At 34.5% G+C, this 20,773-nt stretch overlaps 3 protein-coding genes across 6 annotated transcripts; 1 reads left to right on the top strand and 2 right to left on the bottom strand.

Annotated features, from left to right (window-relative positions):
- Positions 1-1,972: 1,972 nt before the first annotated feature.
- LOC106767312 lies at positions 1,973-6,295 on the bottom strand. 4 transcript variants are annotated; one of them, XM_014652171.2, is made up of 5 exons: positions 6,163-6,295; positions 4,739-4,861; positions 4,595-4,667; positions 2,865-2,986; positions 1,973-2,744 (listed from the first exon to the last, which is right to left on the bottom strand). In XM_014652171.2, exons 2-5 carry the CDS (start codon positions 4,844-4,846, stop codon positions 2,658-2,660), a joined length of 390 nt encoding a protein of 129 aa, XP_014507657.1. In that variant the 5' UTR covers positions 4,847-4,861; positions 6,163-6,295; the 3' UTR covers positions 1,973-2,657. The 4 variants fall into 4 exon arrangements, with proteins under 4 accessions (XP_014507657.1, XP_014507656.1, XP_022640029.1 ...); XM_014652170.2 differs by having other exon boundaries at positions 4,739-4,909; positions 6,163-6,277; XM_022784308.1 differs by lacking the exon at positions 6,163-6,295 and adding an exon at positions 5,768-6,112.
- A 5,020-nt stretch (positions 6,296-11,315) lies between these two features.
- LOC106768189 (transcription factor ICE1-like) lies at positions 11,316-14,642 on the top strand. Its single transcript, XM_014653184.2, has 4 exons — positions 11,316-12,363; positions 12,805-13,020; positions 13,750-13,917; positions 14,257-14,642. Exons 1-4 carry the CDS (start codon positions 11,428-11,430, stop codon positions 14,338-14,340), a joined length of 1,404 nt encoding a protein of 467 aa, XP_014508670.1. The 5' UTR covers positions 11,316-11,427; the 3' UTR covers positions 14,341-14,642.
- Positions 14,643-15,246: 604 nt separating this feature from the next.
- Positions 15,247-20,190, bottom strand: LOC106768188 (auxin response factor 2B). The gene is made up of 15 exons (XM_014653183.2): positions 19,618-20,190; positions 19,423-19,535; positions 19,143-19,238; positions 18,992-19,048; positions 18,746-18,901; positions 18,562-18,646; positions 18,375-18,465; positions 18,127-18,291; positions 17,896-18,015; positions 17,692-17,767; positions 17,431-17,602; positions 16,398-17,332; positions 16,116-16,306; positions 15,808-16,014; positions 15,247-15,710 (listed from the first exon to the last, which is right to left on the bottom strand). The coding sequence occupies exons 1-14, from the start codon at positions 19,757-19,759 to the stop codon at positions 15,843-15,845; spliced, it is 2,571 nt and encodes an 856-aa protein (XP_014508669.1). The 5' UTR covers positions 19,760-20,190; the 3' UTR covers positions 15,247-15,710; positions 15,808-15,842.
- Positions 20,191-20,773: the final 583 nt, after the last annotated feature.

Raw genomic sequence — 20,773 nt, 5'->3', positions numbered from 1 at the left:
TTAAAATGATTATTTATTAATTTTAAATTTAAAATAAAATTTAAAAAATATATTAAAAGTTAATATAGTCTTCAAGTGTTTTCGAAAAAGGTATAAGTCTTTAACAATTTTCAAAAAATAGTTTAAGTCTTCAACAATTTTTTAAAATCATTTAAGCCTTTAATAATATTTTAAAATTGTTTAAGTCTTGAATGATTTTCGAAAATTAAGTTTTTAACGATTTTAAACAGTTTTCAATTTTCGAAAATCGATCAAATCTTTAATATTTTTTTAAAATAGTTTAGGTTTTTAACTATTTAAAAAAACGGTTGAAGATTTTTAATATATACTTTTACAAAAATTATTAAAAAAATCAAAATTCAGTTTTCTTGAACCGAATTCTAAATATCTTTTTCAAAAAAATTGAAATTAAAAGTTAGAATTTGGAAATCAAATTTTAAGGTGTAAATATTAGTTACAATATGCTATGTTAGTTACTCTTTAAAAAAAATGTTATATGAGAAAAAATCGCTATTTGTGTTTTAATTATTAGTTGCAATATTTAATTGTTAGTTCATTTAAAGACCTAATTCTATTAACTAAAGATGTTTCTATTTAATAATTTGAGTAATTTGTTGCGTCAAACTGAAATTAACATTTGAGCTTTTACATATTTATAACGATAAAATACTAACAAATTTTCACAAAAAATAACACTTGTTAAGATAATGCATTTATATATATTTTCTGCTCCTGAGAGTCATCAAACTTAAAATTGTCTATACATAAACTCCTTATTGAGACAAGGAGTTTAAGTATATTAGATTTAAATTACCAATGATTTCCTTTAACAACTTTGGGATCTTCATGGTTCAAGATTAAGCCTTTGGTCTGAATTTTGTTTTACATTTTATCGTAAAACTAATCTTTGGTTTGCTTGTATCCCACTATTTGAAATCCTAAATTTTACCAAAACACTTCTAATTGATCAGACCGTAATAAATGACAATAAAGACAACCATAATAGCACAATAATAACATTATCCACAAGTGATTAGCATTGGAACTTGTGCAAGTGACAAATAATTTAGAGTAAAACATTGCTAATATATGGTTTGACTAGAAAAATTAATCTGATTTAGCACTGCTTTAAAAATTACATCGTTCACCTCACTACACAATGAATAAATTTAATAAACAATTAGAACTAAGTATGGCCCTCAAGTTATAGTTTGACCAAGCCAATTTTCATAACCATCCATTCTAGAAGTTGTTTTTGATGATCAATTACTTGCACCAACAAACTGAAGGAAAACTAAGTATATGCAAATTTTCAATATCCTAAAAGGAAGAATTCCGACAATTTCAAAATGTCGCTAAGGAATATTGTATGTGGTGTATCTCTTTCTCAATGAGACGAGTGTCTTTGAGTAAAAGGAAGACAAGAGAATGGTTAACTGTGCTTAAACTGGTAGAATCAATTCTAAATGCCGAGGTTGTGGTCAGAGGAACAAGTCTAGCATCAAAGGTGGTATTGGAGAATTTTCAATGGAAGCAACTCAGGAATTGCTTCTTATATTGGAATGTGATTTTTTATCCCTACTATCACACTATTGTTTATGTACTTTATGCTCACATTTGTTTCAATGAAAGAACTTTAAAAAACTCAAAGCAACTCATATATATATATATTTTTTCATTTAGATTTATGGTACATAATATTTGATTGTGGTGAGACAGAAGGATAAAAAACCGTCCTTTATTCTTAAGAAACAATTGATTGCAGAAAAGTGGGAAAAAAAAATTAAACTCAAACTGTCATGTAAAAATGCTCCAGCATACAAGTTGTTTGAAGCAACAATAGTTTAGCCTAAGCATCTTATCCTTGGAGATGCTGAGAGATAGGGGAGCATTAGGTTGGGGGCGCATTAGCACCACTATGGGTGCCCAAGGGATAATGAACCAAATGCAGAGAGATAAAGGGCAAAGAAAATAATTAAAAAAAAAATGATTTGGTAAAAACAATGCATCATCTCCTTACAGGAAAAAGACCTTTTGGGTTTATCTCAGGTCTTCCAACAACTTGGCTGCACTCCCCATCCTCACAAAAAGTAGCCATCAGTACACTATCTATAACAACTGGGTTTACACCCCCATATCAGACCATATTTCCTCTATTCAACCAAACCATCTTAGCAGCATCACAGCATCAATTCAGTTAACTTATAGGTAGGAATTTTCTACAACAGTACTTTCCTATCAATTAACTTGTACACTTTCTACATTTTCCTTATCTCACTCATTGCCGCTCGGGTAGTGAAAATTCCTCCCACTAAATTGGTGTGATTTAGCAGTAGGATTTAAAAAATAAAAATAAACAGATTGAGGTTGCATGGTGGGTCTATCATCGATCTAATGTTCTCGAGTCTGAGTGCATTATATCCAAATCAGTCTAGCTAGCTAAATACATTATGACAGAAGGTATCCAACTGGATCAGAGTTCCCAGAACTACCGGTGGAACTTAACAGACACGCGATAAGAACCCCCACTTAACGGGGTCTACGTGAACATAATATCCCAAAACGGGAAGAAGGGAAAGGAATAGATAACCAGCTGTACATATCTAAAGATGAACAATGGTTGAAGCAAAAAATGTGTATACTCCAAAAGTTGTTGTTCAGGGTTCTTCCTTCACAAAGTAACTCTGAGGCAAGGAAAATTCTTCTTCTTGGGTAAGCAAATCAATCTCATCATCATCTGTTTTCTGAGGAAAAAAGATAAACCACTATATTTTATGAGCTCTCAAAATCCACACCACAAACCCGCATCTTATTTGAAGGGTAGCAAGATGAATGGGAAGAACCACAACTTAATGATAACATACCAGCATTTCTATGTTGTAGAATCGATCCAACAATTGAAGAACCTCCTCGGCAGAAAAGTGTCTGTCAAACTTCCTCTTTAGAAATTCCATCAGACCATAAAGGACAAAGTGGCGATGTATTCCTTCGTGAAAGCAACATGAATTGTAAGCATTAAATTTGATGAATCTTGATCCAACTAGACTTAACTATTTAACAAGGGAAAACTATAAAAGGATAAAGAGCGCATCCAAGACCCACCTTAGCATAAACCTTGATAAAATTAAGAATGCAAAGTATCAAATAACAGCTAAACAAGCAACAATTACATATAATGGGTTCATAAATGAAACTCAAGAAAGTGCAATTCAGTTATCGCTACAAATGCTTACTGTTTACTTGAAAGGTTAGTGCAAATACTTGACAAAAGTTTCTCAATCAATGCTAGAAAACAATTTATTTTTAACCATATTACTTGTTACATAGTGTTCAAATCTAACCAGATATCACTTACTGCAGAAACGGACAAAATTTTACATTTTCTCAATTACGAAATGTCAAAGTAAACAGTACCACCACGGAGCTTAATGCAGTATACTTGGCCTCAATTCTATTAACACAAAGCGTCTTTTGTTTGCGATCCCCTTTCCAGATAATAAATGTCTTAGTAAAGGAATCATGCTCAAGATACAGATATCACTCATTATTTAATTTAAAACTAGTATCAGTATTATTAAAAGGGATTTCATGTATATAAAAATATATTGTAAATCAACTGTCAAGCATTCCAAATATATGCATTCTATAATTAAAAACAAATACATAAGTATCTTATCCTGGAACAGCACAGAAAGACAGTTGAAGTTGTAATATCACTGAAATAAATTTTTATTGTTTAAAATAACGTCACGTGCTATAGATTTTTACTGAATAAAAAATAAATTATAAAAGGAGTAATCGAAAATAAGGCCATTACCCTTGATCTCATCATTAATCTATTACTTAGATAAACTGAAAATTGTGTAACCAAATTGCAACTTCTGCAGTTCTTGTAAAAACTAAATGTACCAAAATATATCTTAATCAATTTTAGGAATCATTTATAAGGGCTCAAATAGAGAAAATAACCCTCTTCCCAGAGGAAAAAACAATTCTAACTAAAATCCCACTTACTAGGAAGTGACATGATGCCAAATTCCATGATCCGGCAGGTGGTACTATATTCCACAAACTGTAAAGTACCAACTTCTATTGGGGACACGAAAGTGTAGATATCAAACATCTACTAAGGTTGCAACTTCAATTGTTTTTTTTCTAGTCAGACAACATTACCAATTATGCATTGGTATTTTTTCAGTTCAAAACAACAAACTGTATTTTACATTCACTTTCATGTTTAATTAGAGAAAATAGCCTATGTACTGATAATGTAAAGCATATTTATACTAACATTCAATTGACAAACCACCATGTATGGTAAGTTTGTTGACTTTTACAATAACTACCTTAAAAGCCACACCAACAATGATTTATGATTGGTTGGCTGACAATGTAAAACATTTATACCGACAGTCCATAGTCATTAAACTCGTTTAATTACACATAATTTTGCATCCACATTTCATTTTGGAAAAGCAAAACATTATTTTTCCTTTTCACTAATCAATACCAAAATTTTTATATCAAAATCATCCAAAAATCCTCAAAGAATTATGTGTGCATGTGCATGTATGCACACATGCATGTGTACTACCTTGTAGCCTCATTGGAGGGTAAATCTCAAGAGCTTCCAACAATCTCAGCTCCAATTCAACCTGTGATTGCTCCTGTCACCATAACCAGATGTCAATTCCAAACCAAATTCAAATTTCAAACAGAGTCAGAGGGACAGAGAGACCTTGGGTAGAGAGGAAGCAGAGGAAGGGGGAGGTTTGCAAGGAGAGTGGACGGACATGCCATCTTGTTCCTCCTCTTTGGGTTTACCAGCTCTTCCACCACTGCTCATTTGTGTCTTTATATACTGATCACAACACAGATTACATGAAGATAGGAATATCTCAGATTGAAACTGCAGAAAATAGAAATAAAAGGTTGGAACGAGAACATAATTCATAACTACAAAAAGGCAGTTGGTCAGTGCCAATCATTATGACATTGCAGCCTGTGCATTCACGTAGAGTAGCAGGATAGCATGAACGAGTTATTAATATTTCAAGCTTAGTAGTTGTTAAGTTCTTAATTGTGTGGGTAACCAAAGCTAATTAATATGGCAGAATCGGCACAGAACATGTTAAACTGAGGAATATGCAATTTGTTCACCCTATTGCTTACAATCTGGCAATATGGCAGAAGCGGTAGAGCACATCTTGAACTGAGGAATTTGCAATTTTTTATTGACACACGTGTATTCGCTGTTCTATACGATTCACTAACTGGAATAATATTCATCACTTTTTTTATAAGTGCAGAACTCACTACAGCATCTCAAAATAAAATAAAATTGGTAGAATCCAACCCCGTATCAGTTACAATCAAAGCCGAGAAAGAAAAGTGAATCAAAATAATTGAATTGTACAAATGCCATGCACTGTAGGATAAATGGTAACGGACACGTACAATGAACCACAGGTTCTTCCCAGTTTTGTTTGACCAGAAAAAAAAATGTATTATTTAAAATATGGGAAACTGATTCCATTGGACAAAGGGATTAACCTAACCAAAAGTATATATTATGTATTTTGCTCTAACAGTCCAAATGAGGTCATCATTTAACATGTATCAATCATTACACATATCAACAGCAAATAAGCACCGCTTGTCAAGCCAGGTGGCAGTGTATAGGCATAGTTTTTGGAAGCATTATCTGTGCTAAATTTGCCATGGTGTATTGCATCATTATTACAGCACAATTTGTGCTCAAGTTTACCTGACGTGCAAGATTTTGAAACAATGGCCTGTGATCGTCATTGTGAATGCGATTTCCGCCACAACGTCAAGGTTTTTGGACTGCAATTGCAATCACAACAACAACCGTATTTCTCCACAATTTTCTACAACAAGAATCCCAAAGCAAACGCGCACTCATAGTGGAAAACCTCACTTACAAGTGTGATCAACTTCTTAAATATCACAGTCTAATTGGCCAATATAAGGGTTACCCTTTATTTTGCAGAAAAGGGAATTGATTTCAAAAAAAGAAAAGAAAAACAGACAGAAGAAGAAAAGACGAATAGCAGTAGCAACAGAAATGAGGAGCAAGAAAAAGATTAATTTGAAGGAAAAAAACTGTAACTTGAACGAAGGAGAAGGCCGTAATCTTACCAATTGATGACTGGGTTGGCACTAACGTAGGCACGAAACTCTGGGTGAAGAAATTGAAGACAGCATAAACCCTGGGAATGAGAATGAAAATGAAAAGAACAAGCTTATAGAGTAAATGAAGAGAAATATGGCTATTTGTTTGAAATTAATTTAGCTTCATTATTTAAATTAATTAAGCAAACCTTTGTTAAAAAAAAAGCATACAAGTGTCGTAATTAAAATGAAAACTTTAATTCCAAAATTTTCTTATTTAATATGATTTAGGACATGAAAGTATGTTTGCATTCCCTAAAACATTTTATTACTTTCCGGTTTTTTTATTTTTGAGAAATTTGTTTGATTTTATTAGTAGTTAGTAATGGTTGATATTTAATAAACAAGTTCGTTTTTAATATTTTTTTGAAGCTTTCCTACATTCAAGTGATTTTTAAAATGTTAATTTGAGAATTATATCTTTCTACATGTGTTTATATATTTGATTTTTTTTTTCCATAAAATATTATGCATCATGCAATTTTAAATATTTTTCAAATTACACAATTCAAAAACTCTTTTTTTCATAAAAAATCATATTTTTAAATTATACAAATTTAAAATATTTTCAAAATTGTATGATTCATAACATTTTATTTTGAATTCATGCATAACATAGCATATAAAAAGGGATGTGGAGAATAATTTGGTCTTTTAACCATCTCATTAGATGCACGTTAAAACTATGGAGGTGTAGAAAGAAAAGGCCCAATACTAATATATGTGTCCAATCTTAAGCTAGATCACCCATTTTTCTCTTTATTATGGGTAGGACTCCTACCTTAGGAGGTCTTACTTCATCCATTTCTTTTTACAAATTTTATTTTATTTTCCTTGAAATATAAAAAATGAAAAATATTATCTTTGACACCAATGCACCACTTTAATAACTCACTTTTAGAAATATTTTAATAATTGAAAAGTAATTTTTTTTTGTATTTATATAAAAAAAATTGAATGATAAAATAATGAATATAAAATGTGTGTAAATTTTTGTAAGATATCCATTTATCAATGTGCATAGAAAATATGTCTTCCATCATCGTCACATTGTGGAACATGAATCCAATAAACTTTTTATAAAAGGGGGTTAGAAGCCATTAAATCAATTTAAAAAATTAAAAACTGATTAAATTGAAAAGAAATCTTTTTGTATTGTTAATGTACTTTCACTTTATGTAAACTATGAAATTATGATTTCGGTATTATACGAATATTTTCCAGGAATGATACTTGGATACAATACAAGAAAACCGATAATTATCATCAAACAAAATTTATCGATAAATCAAATTTATCAACGAATTATTGATAATAAAAAATTTGTTAGTAAAATATTTATTAATAAATATTATCAATGAATAATAAAATTGTCAGTAACTATTAAAAAAATCATTGATAATTTGGTAACCATTTTACGGATAGATCTATAAGTGTTGGTAATAAAAATAATTATATCTTCAACGAATCTATGACAAATTTAAGAAAAAAAATCTATTACCGATACATTTTTTAAAAAATCAACAATCAATAGATTTTACTTGTTGGTAAATAATTAAAACATTAAAACGTGTTAGTAAAATTCATCACTAAATTTAGTTTTATTAACAAATTTATTTAGTAATTATAATGATTAATCAAAGTGGATCTTAAAATAAATAAAATGACGAGATGGTTAAAAAAAGGTTAAAAGCTCTTTTTGGTCGGAAAAATTCGAAATGGTCCCCATGTTTTTTTTGTATTCAATTTAGTCTCAAAAAACGTATTTGGTGTTCAATTAAGTCATTTTCACTAACTCCGTCTAAATTGATATCGGCGAACTGTCCAACTGTGTAACTGCATTGTGAGGTGTCATTTATTGGCTGCTGACTTGGAGTCCTTTGTGGCATTGTCAGTTGGAATTAGGATTTTTTAAATAGAATTTGTGATTAGGGTTATTATTTTCGGAATAGATTAAAGTTAAGTATCTATGAAATGGTTTGGGAGGAAAACTTACGAAACTTGCGAGATTGAGAAGAACATCTTTGGGAGGAAACACCAGTGACGTGCAATTCCAATTGGAAGCAATCATCTTAGGGAAATCAAATTTGCGAAATTAGATCTGCGAGATTGAGGTGAAAAGGGAGTGGATTCTCAAATTAGGGTTTTTATTTTGTTTTATGAAAGCCACAGTGACGTTGGATTCCCAATCTTCTTCTTCTTGTTGCAATAAATGGGTTCTTCTTTGTTTCTCTCAACAAGTTAAAGTTTTTACTAGCCCAAGTCCGTGAACAATGTCCAAGTTTCTTCTTTTTCCTTGTTGGTTTTCTTCAATTGTAAAGTTAGAGTTGTTGATGCTGTGATTGAAATCGTTAATAGGGTTTTGATAAAAAAAAGGTGTGTGAATGTGATTTTGGTCACTTTGTATGAAAGTTTTTGGAGTCTCTGGGACTATAATTGTGGTGATGGCCTGAGGGTTTAGGTGTGGCGGCACTAGGGTTAGGTTGGTTGGGCTGAAGGTTGAAGAAGATGGTGATGTGGTTCTTTGTTTTGTAATGAATGAAAGTTGTTCAATCTAGTCTCCATTTTTGTTAATTATTTCCAAATGTGGTCTCTGTGATGATGACTGGTCTAGTCCACGTCAGAACATAAATGACAGTTCACTCTCTAATTGCACATTTGGACATCTCACCGTTATCAATTTAGACGGAGTTAGTGAAAAGGACTTTATTGAACACCAAATACGTTCTTTGGGACTAAATTGAACACAAAAAATACATGGGGATCATTTCGAATTTTTCCAACCAAAATTGGAACAAAAAGAGCTTTTAACCTTAAAAAAATTAAACTATTAATCAATTTAGTCCTTAAAATGCAATAATAAAATAAATTATAATTTATTACAAATATTTGATTGTGTTATTTCTCCTAATTAATATATTTTTTTTAAAAAAGTCAAATTGTGTTATTAATGTAAAAATGAGTAAGATAAACCAAAGATTTTTAAGATTTTAAGTTGAATATAATATTATATTTTTTATATGAGCTTGTTGACGTTTACGTTTTATTTGTTTCGTATACTTGACTACGAAAGTAAAAATAATTGGTAATTCATATTTTTAAATGTGTTTTGTATAATTGAATATACATTATATAATTTGAATGGCTATATTAATTGATGATGTAGAGTTTGAAAAAGTATCTGACAAATTTCATTAGGTGTTAGAATTTGAACAAACAAATTGATGGTTTAGTCTGAACTAAAAGGATTATAATATTTTAATAACTTTTTGAACAGATTAAGTATTTTTTTTTATTGTTTTGTATATTTAAAATGAATTAATCATGAATTATTATGTAAGTGGCTGTAAAAAAATTGTTAAAAGACTTTTTTTCGAACTAAAAATACAAAGAATTTAAGAGTGTAGAAAATTAAAAAAAAAAAAATAGTTATAAATATTGTAATAAGAAAGAAGGTCCCACAATTAGGGGTGGCATACCCCATAAGAGAAAGGGAAAGGAAATTAAGAGGCATGTCCCATACTCACGAGGTTAGTAGAGAAACAATAAAGTAAGGAGTATATCTTCCTTTTCCATACCTTCACTCACTCTAACTTATTTAAGATTCTTGTCCCTCTTTGCTTTCTATACCTTTCTTTTTTCTATTCATTGCATTCAATTCACACATGCATGTTGCCTCCTAATACTTTGCCTTACATCCATTCTTCACTTTCCAACCATACTCAAATAATCAAATACAAATAAACTTTACATTATTCATTCCATCAAAAAACAAAAAATACTTCTTTACAATAAATTCAAAATTCATTCATTTCATTACAATATATTTTATTTTAAGAAAATTCTAGGATATATATATAAAAAAAAACATATAAGTTTTTGACATAAATTTTGTAACTTTTTGACACAATATAAATGATATTTTTTGACACAATATAAATATACATTTTTATTCTTTTAATTCGATACACTTTAAGAAATAACCTTTTATGACGAAGTAACTTCTTTTTGTACAAAAATGAACCTTTACAAGAAGCTAAAATGGTTCCTTTAATGTGTAAGAAAAGCAATAATTCTTAAGTAACTACATAAAGGGATTGGCAGTGATTAACCTTAAGGGCTATAAACAGAAGTAGTTGGTTTATTCGTGTTGAATAAATTTTGAATGAAGAAAAAGAATTGAATGACATTGAAGAGGTTTTAACTTATAATAGATAAGGATAGGGTTGAATTAAAAGAATTCACAAGACACATATGATGTTCATACATTACTTTCACCATATATTCCATTTCCCTCTCTTTTCTACAATCTTCCTTCTACTCACAATAATATAAAATATTAACAAATTTTCAATTTGAAAAGTTACATACACTGGAATGATTTCTGCAATTTTAGTCTTCTTCCTCGGATTGGTTTCTGTCAAGGAAAATGATATTTTAACACCAAAATTTGACACCATTTTGATACTGCACACGTGTCAAAATATGGTTGGATGATTTCAAATTAAAAAAAGTTGAGACAAGGGCATATTTGGAAGAGAAAAACAAAAGTTTTTTTTTAATTTAAAATCGTCCAATCACATTTTGACACGTGTGCAGTGTCAAAATGGTGTCAAAAAATTGGTGTTAAAATATCATTTTCCTTCTGTTAAATACTAAACAAAATTGATGTTTTTTTTTGGGAAAAACTTTCTTTAACAACACTTTTTTAACAACTTTTTGACAACGCATACGTGGCAGCTTGTGATTGGTCTGTTTTAAATATTTTTTAAAGATAAATTCAAATAGACCAATAAAATGATGACACGTGTTCCGTTGTCAAAAAGTGTTGTCAAAATGTCATTGTCTTTTATATATATATATATATATATATATATATATATATATATGAAAAACTTCTTTTAACAACACTTTTTTAACAACTTTTTGACAACGCATACGTGGCAGCTTATGATTGGTCCGTTTTAAATATTTTTTAAACATAAATTCAAATAGACCAATAAAATGATGACACGTGTCCTGTTGTCAAAAAAATTGTCAAAAAATATTGTCAAAATATCATTATCCATATATATATATATATATATGTTGTGTTTATTTGAGAAGAGAGATGATACACGTACACCAATATTGACGCCATTTTCCTTCTGCAAAGTTCTTTTTCAATTCTTCTACTCTCATCCAAGCAAAACACAAGCCATCATTTGTCAAAACAAAAGAAAACAACACCAAATGATGTCTGGTTGGATGCAAGACACAGAAGAACAAAACTCTGCTTCATGGTCAAACCCAAACGCCAACGAGCTAAGCTGCTTCTACAAACCCATCTCCGACATCCATGAAGAATGGCACGTGCCCAACAACAACACCCAGATTCACTCACATGTTAGAGACACGGCTTTCTCCACCAACTTTGATCATAACATGTTACTCCATCAACACCAACCATTACACTCTTTCTCTTCTTCCACCAGCCTTCACCTATCTCAAGGGCACAACTTCTTCACCCCCAAACCCTTCTTTTACCCGTTGGACCACACCTTTCGCGCCGGTTCCGATGTGGGGTTTCTTGATCCTCATGCTTTGAACAAGGTTCATCATGGTGGTGTCTTCTCCAGCTCAAATGATAATAACCAGTTGGCCCTTCCAAATTTAGCAACCATGTGTGCATTGCCTCCCCAACAAGACGGTGTTGGATTTCCCGGATTCAAGAATGTCGTTGACTCTGATCATGTGGAGGGTTCAAGAAAGCCTTTGCTTCTGACCACGTCCAACGTACTGAAACCCCTTGAATCGTTCCCTGCATCAGGTGTACAACCTACACTTTTTCAGAAACGAGCAGCACTGAGGAAAAGCATGGAAGATAACTGCAAAGGCAAGAGTAAAGGGAATAGCGATAGTAGCAAGAGGAAGACTTATAAAAATGGAGAAGGTGATGAAGGGTCCGGGTTGAATCTTGATTCTGATGAGAGTGGTGAGATGGAAGAGAGTGGAAGGAACGGCGGAAACAGCTCGAATGCGAATAGCACCGTCACTGGCGGCGTGGATCATAAGGGCAAGAAGAAGACAGGGATACCTGCGAAGAACTTGATGGCCGAACGCCGGCGAAGAAAGAAGCTCAATGACAGACTCTACATGCTGAGATCAGTTGTTCCAAATATCAGCAAAGTAAGACTTAATTTTATTTAACACCAAACTTGCTGCATTTATCCAACTACGTTCATGTCAGACTTTTACTTCAATATAATCTTGTGTAATTAAAGATAGATACCATATGCAGAAACTTCAATTCCAAAAATTGTAGCACAGCACTAGTTAAAAACACACAGAAAATAAGAAAAAAAGATGTCAGTTTCATATGATATGGAATGATTAAGCACCACTTTATTGTCACTTTTTTCTAAGGAGCTAGGGTTACTCAATCATGTTATAGGCTATACACGATTCACAATATTCACTAATAAATCAACAAATACATAACAAGTGATTGTGCAAGGTAGTGTTTATAGAAGAAGCTGACAAACATTTATCATGGTTCCATAGCTCTCTATGGTGGATATGATATGTATGGATTTGTTGAAGTATTTATGAGTTTGGTTTAAAACTAAGATGGACAGAGCTTCAATACTGGGGGATGCAGTAGAGTATTTGAAGGAACTTCTGCAAAAGATTGGTGACCTTCACAATGAATTGGAGTCAACAACACCAGCTGGTTCTTCATTGACTTCAAGCTTTCTTCATCCCTTGACGCCCAAATTACCAACAAGTATGCAAGAAGAACTTTGTCTCAGCTCATTGCCAAGCCCTAATGGCCAACCTGTGAGGGTAATGTATTGCTTGCCCTTTTCTGGAACTTCTTTTTTTTTTTTCCCATATATATATGCTTCAACTCACATGCCTTTCTTAATTTCTGTTCCTATATTTGGGTATGAATATCATATATGTGACGACAAGAAAAATAAAATAAAATGAGGAGGTTAGCTTTTTCTTGTTCTTGGAAGTGCATGATTGCATGAAAAGGAGTATCTTTCTCATTTCCTTTTATATTCTTTAATCTAAAAACTAGACTAGAGAAAACGATAGAGTATGTTTGTTTTAAGAGTTTAAATTCATCCCAAAACTTATGAAGTTGGGAATTTCCCAAACTTTATATGAGTTTTAAAATGGAAATTGAAGGTAGAGTTCATTTTCAGAAAGTAATTAAGAACTTTGTTTATTGTTCTCTGTTGATTATTCGTGTCTTCAAAGTATATTTATTTTGATAGGTTAATTTTTTAATGTTTTAAAATATTAGTATTAATATATTTTGAAGTATTGTATTATACATTGAAAAAGGTCTGCAAAGATTCATCTTTACTATAAAGTTGAATTTAGTAATGTTACTCTTAAGCCAAATTCATAAAAGCGAAGCCTTTTTATGAATATCTTTTTAGTTAATGAGTAAAACCATTTAACATATTAAAAGTCAAAGTTTATTCCTTAATAAATAGATAGGGGAAATAATTAGCATTGAGTTGATGAAAAGTAATAGAAAAGTTTTGGCGGGAAATATAGGTTGAGGTTGGGTTGAGCGAAGGAGGTGTAAAGATTCAGATGTGTTGTGAGAGGAAACCTGGTCTCTTGCTGTGTACCATGAGGGCTCTCGACAACCTTGGCATAGACATCCACCAAGCAGTCATCACCTATTTCAATGGATTTGCCATGGATATTCTCCGAGCTCAGGTCAACCTTTTTCTATTCTTTAATCCTCGTTATAAAATCAAACCATGTGCATCATTAAAAATGCACTCACTCTATTCATATCAAACTTTTTTTATACTGTTATCTTAAATAATGCTTGATAGAATATTCTTATAAAATTCAACAAACAAGATGAACAAATAGTTCATATTTTATTGTATGTCTTTCCAAGGCACAAGTCTAAGTTATTTTATGTCTTCCCAGGAACATTCCTTGCTTTATAATTAAGGTTGTAAGTTGTATTGAGATTATATCTAGCAATAAAAAACCATGACTATTATGAATTGATGAGTTTTTTATTTTATTTTTTCTCTCAATCAGATATGTAGCGAAGGTCAAGATGTCCGTCCAGAGCAAATCAAAGCAGTTCTATTAGATTCGGCTGGCTACCATGGCATGATCTAGTAGCTACAGGCACTGCCTTTCCAAATGGTCAATTTAGCAATCCTGGTGTTTTTTTACAGAGTGGTCTAACTTTTTGCTCAGTTGAACTAGGAGAAAATTTATTTACTAATTAGAAGCACTGCTAAATTTGGGACCTTTTTGATTGTTGAAGTTGAAACGAAATCTGATGATAGTCTTCAGTAGGTGTAGGGACATTCTGAAAATGCATGTTGGTGTGAAGATTGTTTCTAGGATTTCATTTTCTTCCTTGTACAACTATTAGGGACGGAAACTTTAATGCAATGTTTTCTCTGTTTTTTTCATCTTCAATTAATAATGCTGGACAATAAAAAAAATGAAAAGGAGATAAAGATGAAAATTAAGGGGGAAAAAGGAACTTTTACGAGACAAAACTGAAAATTGAATGAGGGTCTCATGCATCTAAGCAAAGAGTAAAGGTTCGGCCAAACACAGTCCCCACTGTAGGCTACTTTTAGTGTGGATAAATAATGAATTCCCTGGGCCAATGTTTATGAGACATAAAGGACAGAACCACGGAAAATAATGAGGTCCACAACGTGGGCATACAGAGTATGTTTCTTGTTCAGAAAAGTACAACCAATTTTATAATTTTGAAAAATTATTATTGGATATTGAAGGATGGTGCTTTCAAGGAATGAAGTTTTATCACGTAACCACGTTCCACATATCCCAGATAGGACCACAGCACAAGTAGCAGTGCCGTCACAAATAACCACAAATACATTTCACTAAAGAATTTTCAAATCCTCCATCAAAGATTTCCAGACCCAAGTGTCCACTTTCTTCTCTCCTGACATGACTTCGACTTCAATCCACACCGCCCGTCACATGACGGTAATGGCCGCACTCGCCAAAAACAAACTAAGACTTTGAGGCAAAATTAAATTATACATCCCCAAAATCATATCAATCAATATTTAAATATCCAGTGATTTCCACGAGTTCACAATACTGGTCACAAACTACCCCACTAAAATAAGAGACAATCATATTTAAAATCAGATCACCGCCCTTGTATATGAACTTAATTACATTAATGAGTTCGGGTTCTAAGGAAGCAAAGAGTAAAACTATGTACAGGGTAGGAAATTACATACTACTACTACTACTACTATATTAGGAGTTTCTAACAGGGAAGGCATATATACTAATACTACTACTCCAACGACGAGGTCCAAAATTGGATGGATACTCCTTCATGCCATCCATATTCTGATTCCAAACACAAGCAGTCACTTTATAAAACAGTCAGGTCCAGAATTAGAATTTTCTTCTTCAGGTCATATTCTCCAACTGGGGATGGCTTTATGACAGTCACCTACTACTTTCCACTCACTCCAGTTCGGAATCTGTATCAAGAAGACAACACATTTTATACCGTGAGATTCTCCTGGTAAACTGGATTCAAAATTCTTACATGGGGAACACGATAAATTATGAAGTTACCTGGAAGCTATGGAAATCAAAATCTATACGAATTATCAGGCCTCTGAAGCTGAATGATTCAGCTGACATTTATTTTCTTGTTGGGCGTCTGCACCTTCACTAGCCGATTGATTCTCTTCGTTCTTTGAACTTAAGGTACCCGGGCTCATTTTCTGAATCTCCTCTTTGGGATAGATATAAATTTTTCGTACCATAGCAACAAATTCCCTGATTTAAATAGAATTATGCAACATGACGCGTCATTTTCAAGAAAAAAAAAAATACACCAGTATAGAATAAACCTAAGGAGTGCAATCAGAGATTCTTACTGCCACGGATCATCACCAACAAGCATCATATCGCCTTCGTTATCAGTGTAGACAATAAGCCAATCTTTTTGGGGAGAGGTTAATTCACCTCCGAATTCAAATAGCTCATCCAATTCAGCAATTAATTCATCATATGCACTGAATTTTGTGAGGTCCACCGACCTACCAAGTGCAATCCCTTTCTTGTGAACCTAAAATAAAAAAAGCATTTGATTAAACTTTTCCTGTAAAATTTGTTGATGCTCACAAGTTAAAATCAGAAATTAGAAAGGGGGACCTTACTTTAGTGCAACTTCTAGCAGAACCACTATTAGATTTGGGTTGAACATCTTTCAGATGTGGCTGAGAAGTTTGCGTAGGCTTTTCATGGTCGTCAATCAGCACACCATCAGCCGGTTTCAATCCCCTTGAATTCTCAAACTTTGGGTCATTTTCATATGTGCGCTGTTGATGTATAGTATGCATGTGACCAACTGGCTCGATTGCAACATTCCTTTGTGATACAGAAGGGTCCAGAGCAATGGGGCTACTAAGAAGTGAGATGCCAAATAGCTTACAGTCACTGTCCTTCGGTTTTGATACCTCAGAAGGTTTTCCTGATATTGGTTTAGGTAACAGTTCTCTAGAACGAGGGCTCTCATATTGAGTTGACAGTGGTGGTGGCATCAAAAAGTTTCCGTGTGAATGATCAACTTTGTGTCCATGAAGCACGGTATAGTCACCAAATGCACTGCTAAATCTCAAATTCCCTCGAACTTGAGAAGTTGTATCACCACCACCTTGAGCAGAGACTTTTGTATTAGAGTCCAATAGATTGAGTGATAGACTAGATGGCACTACAGGCCAAGGACTTAGAACATTATGTTTTCCTTCGCGGTCGAAATAATGTTTTCTACTAAGGTTAGCTATGGGACCATTTTGATCAACCAACGATGGATGGGAAGTCTGATCTCCATGAACCCCAAAGCCAGAAAGCAGATCTGGATATGTTGGTTCATGCCTTCCCATTGACATCCAGCTCTCTGATCCATACCTTCTAGAGGTGGAAACAACATCAATCTTTTCATCGTCTGCAGCAGATGACCATGCAGACTTCTCTGCCGTATCAGATTCATTGCTTTCGGCAAAATTTACTCTCAAGGTCGATAATTCTTGACCTTGCAAGACCCTTTGAAATCCACTTGCTGGCAAAGGGTCCACACTCACTTTAGATGATGCTGTTAATCACCAACAAATATCAGGCTTTACAAACTCAAATGTATAGCAATGATTAAAATCTTGTATATACCAAATATCAAAAGTAACTTGTCTGTACCTTCACGGGTAAGAACAGAGGAATCAGGGGATGATGGAACCACATTAGATCGAGGCCTTTTAGGCCTGGGCATTGGTAAAGGGTTAAGAGCAGGAGGAGCGAGAGCGGGCTCTATTTTCCATTGGGAAACTCTCTCAGGACGAGGTACGTTAGAAGTTTCATCCCACCTCACCTGGAAAAACATCACATAAAGGAAACTCCATTATAAAATGTCCAATTCAACAGGGATAACATAGTGACAATTGACAGCCGGAATGCAACCTTAAGGCTTCTCCATTTCGAGTTAGGCCACCTTTTTTGATCAGCATCTTCTATTCCCACAATGGTACCGGTAAACCTACAAATTAGTCATTTCAAGTCTAGTAACTTCTTTCGTTACAATTATATCTTCAATAATACAGCACTGATAGGTTACATAGACAATTACAACTTAATCAGGAAAACAAAAAAGCTACACATTCATACCTTTGCTCGGGAGCCTCTTCACCTTCAAACCTCATTTTGAAGCGCATCCCGATGGTGTAATTGTTTTTTAGGGACTCCATGTATTGATCATACGGAACTATAAATTCGGCTGGACTAGTCCTGTAAATAATTTGGACATTACTGTAAATGCTGCGTACGGAAACAACGAAAAGAAAATACTCAAATTCATTCATGTCCATGCGGTAGTCCAAGGAACAACGAGGTACAAACCTAGGTTTGTAATACACGGTAAACATGGTTCCAGTCAATATGGCATGCCAAGCAGTTGCAAGAACACCAAGATGCATACTGTGGCTCGAGATAACCGAGGAAGGAACGTTACCCTGCTGCCTCATTGCACGCCTAACACCAACACGAAGTTCCCCATTCTCACCCCTGAAAGTTCCCAAATTAGTCTGTCTGCCGAGAAAGCAAACTAAACCAGCTGAATCTAAAACCCTATTCATTATTTAACAAACCTTAAAAATATAAACGCATCCCCAGCAACCAGCCTCTTGGAGCTGACAAAAACACTCCAACCACTTTGCAGTAAGTGTCTACGCGGTTGACCTGAAATTAAATCCACTCATTATAATAGGAAAAACACAAAAAACGTAAGAACACGAAGTTAAAAAACAAGATCCGTAGTTAATAATTAATAATCACCCCGAAAAATATGCCTGAATCGCCACTCGTTCCCGTGCAGATCCTTGGCCACCAACTCCTGGGTAGGTGGCTGCTTTGACATGTCCTGCCAACAAACACGAAACAGGGGAAGACACCCCCAACTTCAGCACACAAAACAAACAAAGCACGTGGAAGGGTAAAATGGTAAAAAAAGCAAACCAACCAGCGGGGGAAGGCATTCATCAGCATGTCGTCTCAACACCGAAAATCCACCGTGCGTACTCGTATCAGAAGCCGTAAGCGTTTTACAAAACGAATGGACGTGAAACCGGGGAGGCGGTGCCGGAGGACCCTCCTTCTCCACCGCATTCTCGTCTTGCTATCATCCAGATCCACAAAGAAACATAAGGAGGACGGCGTTACGGAATTACTCCATACCCAGAAACTAAAAATAAATAAATTAACTTACATTTGGCTCAGGAAGTAAGGTTACTTGAGCAAACACCTCGTCTGTGTCTGGCTCCGCCTGAAAATTTTCGCCAAAAATGAAATAAGTACCATGTTATTTATAACTTCATCCACCAACTCAGTTCAAAAGCCGAAAAAATAACCATTGCTACCTTGAGCATGACGTTGATGACCCGACAAAGGATCTTCGGTGGTAGATCGTAAACCGGCATATGCTGTTCCGCTACCTGATTTGTCGACGCTTCCACCTAATGTGCGTGTGCGCCATAAAAACAAACACTCGTGTTCAAAACCAAATATAGAAAACACAAGTACACCAAATTTCACTGTAGAAACCAAGTCCGCTTGCGAGAGACAGCGCCAGAAGCGGAACTCCGACGAGTAGCGCCGCATCTGAACTACCTCTCACCGAACCGGTGGAAGAACACTCACCTGCTCAATATGTCCTTGAGGAAAGTAGAACACGCGCTCTCCTTCTCTAGGCACCGTCACCAGCGGACCCGCGCACGCGTGCCATAGCTCCCTGTAAAGCGCTGTTTCCGCGTCTGAAACCAAAAAACATGTCATCGTCAAGCCAAACACGACACAAGGCACGAAGTAACGGTTTCGCGGAAAAAACCACGTTACCTCTGGCTGATGACGAGGAAGAAGCATTCTGAAGCTCTCCTCCAGCGTTCCTAACATCGTTGCAGCCGTTGAAACCACCGGAACTGTTCTCTCCTTTACCGTTCACCGAATTTCCCTTGATCGATACCTCCGACGACGCCATTTTTTTCCGTTGAAGCTCCTCACAGATCTCTCGCACACCACATGGCAAGATCGGAGCCTCCGCTTCTCTTGACTGTAGCAGAATCTAAGCAAAAAATCCTGAAACCGTGCGAGCAAATTAACACACACGAAGAAGCAACACGAATTCACAGAAACTTTTTTTCTCTCTCTCTCTCTCTCTATCTATCTTCGGAGGACCCTTTCAACCAATCTCTCTCTCTCTTTCTTTGTTTCTCTCTCTATCTCCTTCTGTCTCTCTTTTTATATTTTATTTTATATTTTATTTGTTCTCTCTGAGATGATAAATGGCTCGCATTGCAGCACCAGAACCAGTGTCGGAAGGGGAGACTTAACCAGAGTGGTCAAAACAGCGTGCAATCATTTAAACCGCGGTCAATTCTTAACCACTCTAAGCAACCGGCTTTTACCGGTTGAGCCCCGTTGGGAACCGGCTACACCAGGTGGGATTGTTTTCCCTGACAAGGCAGCGCGATCTCCTTGGCGGCTCCTGGGACAGTGAAAGACGTCTATTCTAACGGCGTTAACAGACGCGGATGAGTTATTGGACGAGGCATGTAACGCCGTTTGTCTTGACGGTGGCGGGAAAGTTGCACTGTTTTTATTGGGAAATGGCGTTGTCTTGCTGTGAACGGGCAGCGATATGCATTTGCAACGAGGGTGCATTTAACACCACCCGCGCAACTTAACCATAGTTTCCTTTTTCTTTTTTTTTTTTTCTTTTCTTTTTTTAGCCATTGAATTAAATAATGAATAAATTGGCAGTGGTATTAGCTGTTTTATTATTATTATTATTATTATTATTATTTATTTATTTATAGAATTGTGATAAGAAGTTTGATGCGGCAGGACGGTAGGGCACCACACAACTGTGAAGACTGAACAGCAGTTGTCGCCCCCATTTGGGTCTTTCTCATCTTTCTCTTATCCCATCCATCTTAATGCCCATTGCATTTATGCATTTTCATATCGCAATCCAAACCCTCTTTTCCATCTA

This window comes from Vigna radiata, chromosome 7, assembly GCF_000741045.1.
Source record: "Vigna radiata var. radiata cultivar VC1973A chromosome 7, Vradiata_ver6, whole genome shotgun sequence".
NCBI classification, from domain to species: Eukaryota; Viridiplantae; Streptophyta; class Magnoliopsida; order Fabales; family Fabaceae; genus Vigna; species Vigna radiata.
Note: the sequence above shows the minus strand (reverse complement) of the source record. Positions and strands in the feature narration are given on the sequence as shown.

Bases quoted from the DNA above. Each gene is read 5' to 3' on its own strand.
- LOC106767312 (XM_014652171.2), bottom strand. From the start codon at position 4,846: ATGAGCAGTGGTGGAAGAGCTGGTAAACCCAAAGAGGAGGAACAAGAT. The intron at 2,987-4,594 runs GTAGTACACATG...GCTTTCACGAAG, and splicing joins CCCTCCAATGAGGCTACAAG to GAATACATCGCCACTTTGTC. The intron at 2,745-2,864 runs GTATGTTATCAT...TTTTTTCCTCAG, and splicing joins TCTACAACATAGAAATGCTG to AAAACAGATGATGATGAGAT.
- LOC106768189 (XM_014653184.2), top strand. From the start codon at position 11,428: ATGATGTCTGGTTGGATGCAAGACACAGAAGAACAAAACTCTGCTTCA. The intron at 12,364-12,804 runs GTAAGACTTAAT...TTTAAAACTAAG, and splicing joins TTGTTCCAAATATCAGCAAA to ATGGACAGAGCTTCAATACT. The intron at 13,021-13,749 runs GTAATGTATTGC...CGGGAAATATAG, and splicing joins CTAATGGCCAACCTGTGAGG to GTTGAGGTTGGGTTGAGCGA.
- LOC106768188 (XM_014653183.2), bottom strand. From the start codon at position 19,759: ATGGCGTCGTCGGAGGTATCGATCAAGGGAAATTCGGTGAACGGTAAA. The intron at 18,466-18,561 runs GTGATTATTAAT...ATTTAATTTCAG, and splicing joins ATTCAGGCATATTTTTCGGG to GTCAACCGCGTAGACACTTA. The intron at 18,292-18,374 runs GTTTGTTAAATA...GGGAACTTTCAG, and splicing joins GATGCGTTTATATTTTTAAG to GGGTGAGAATGGGGAACTTC.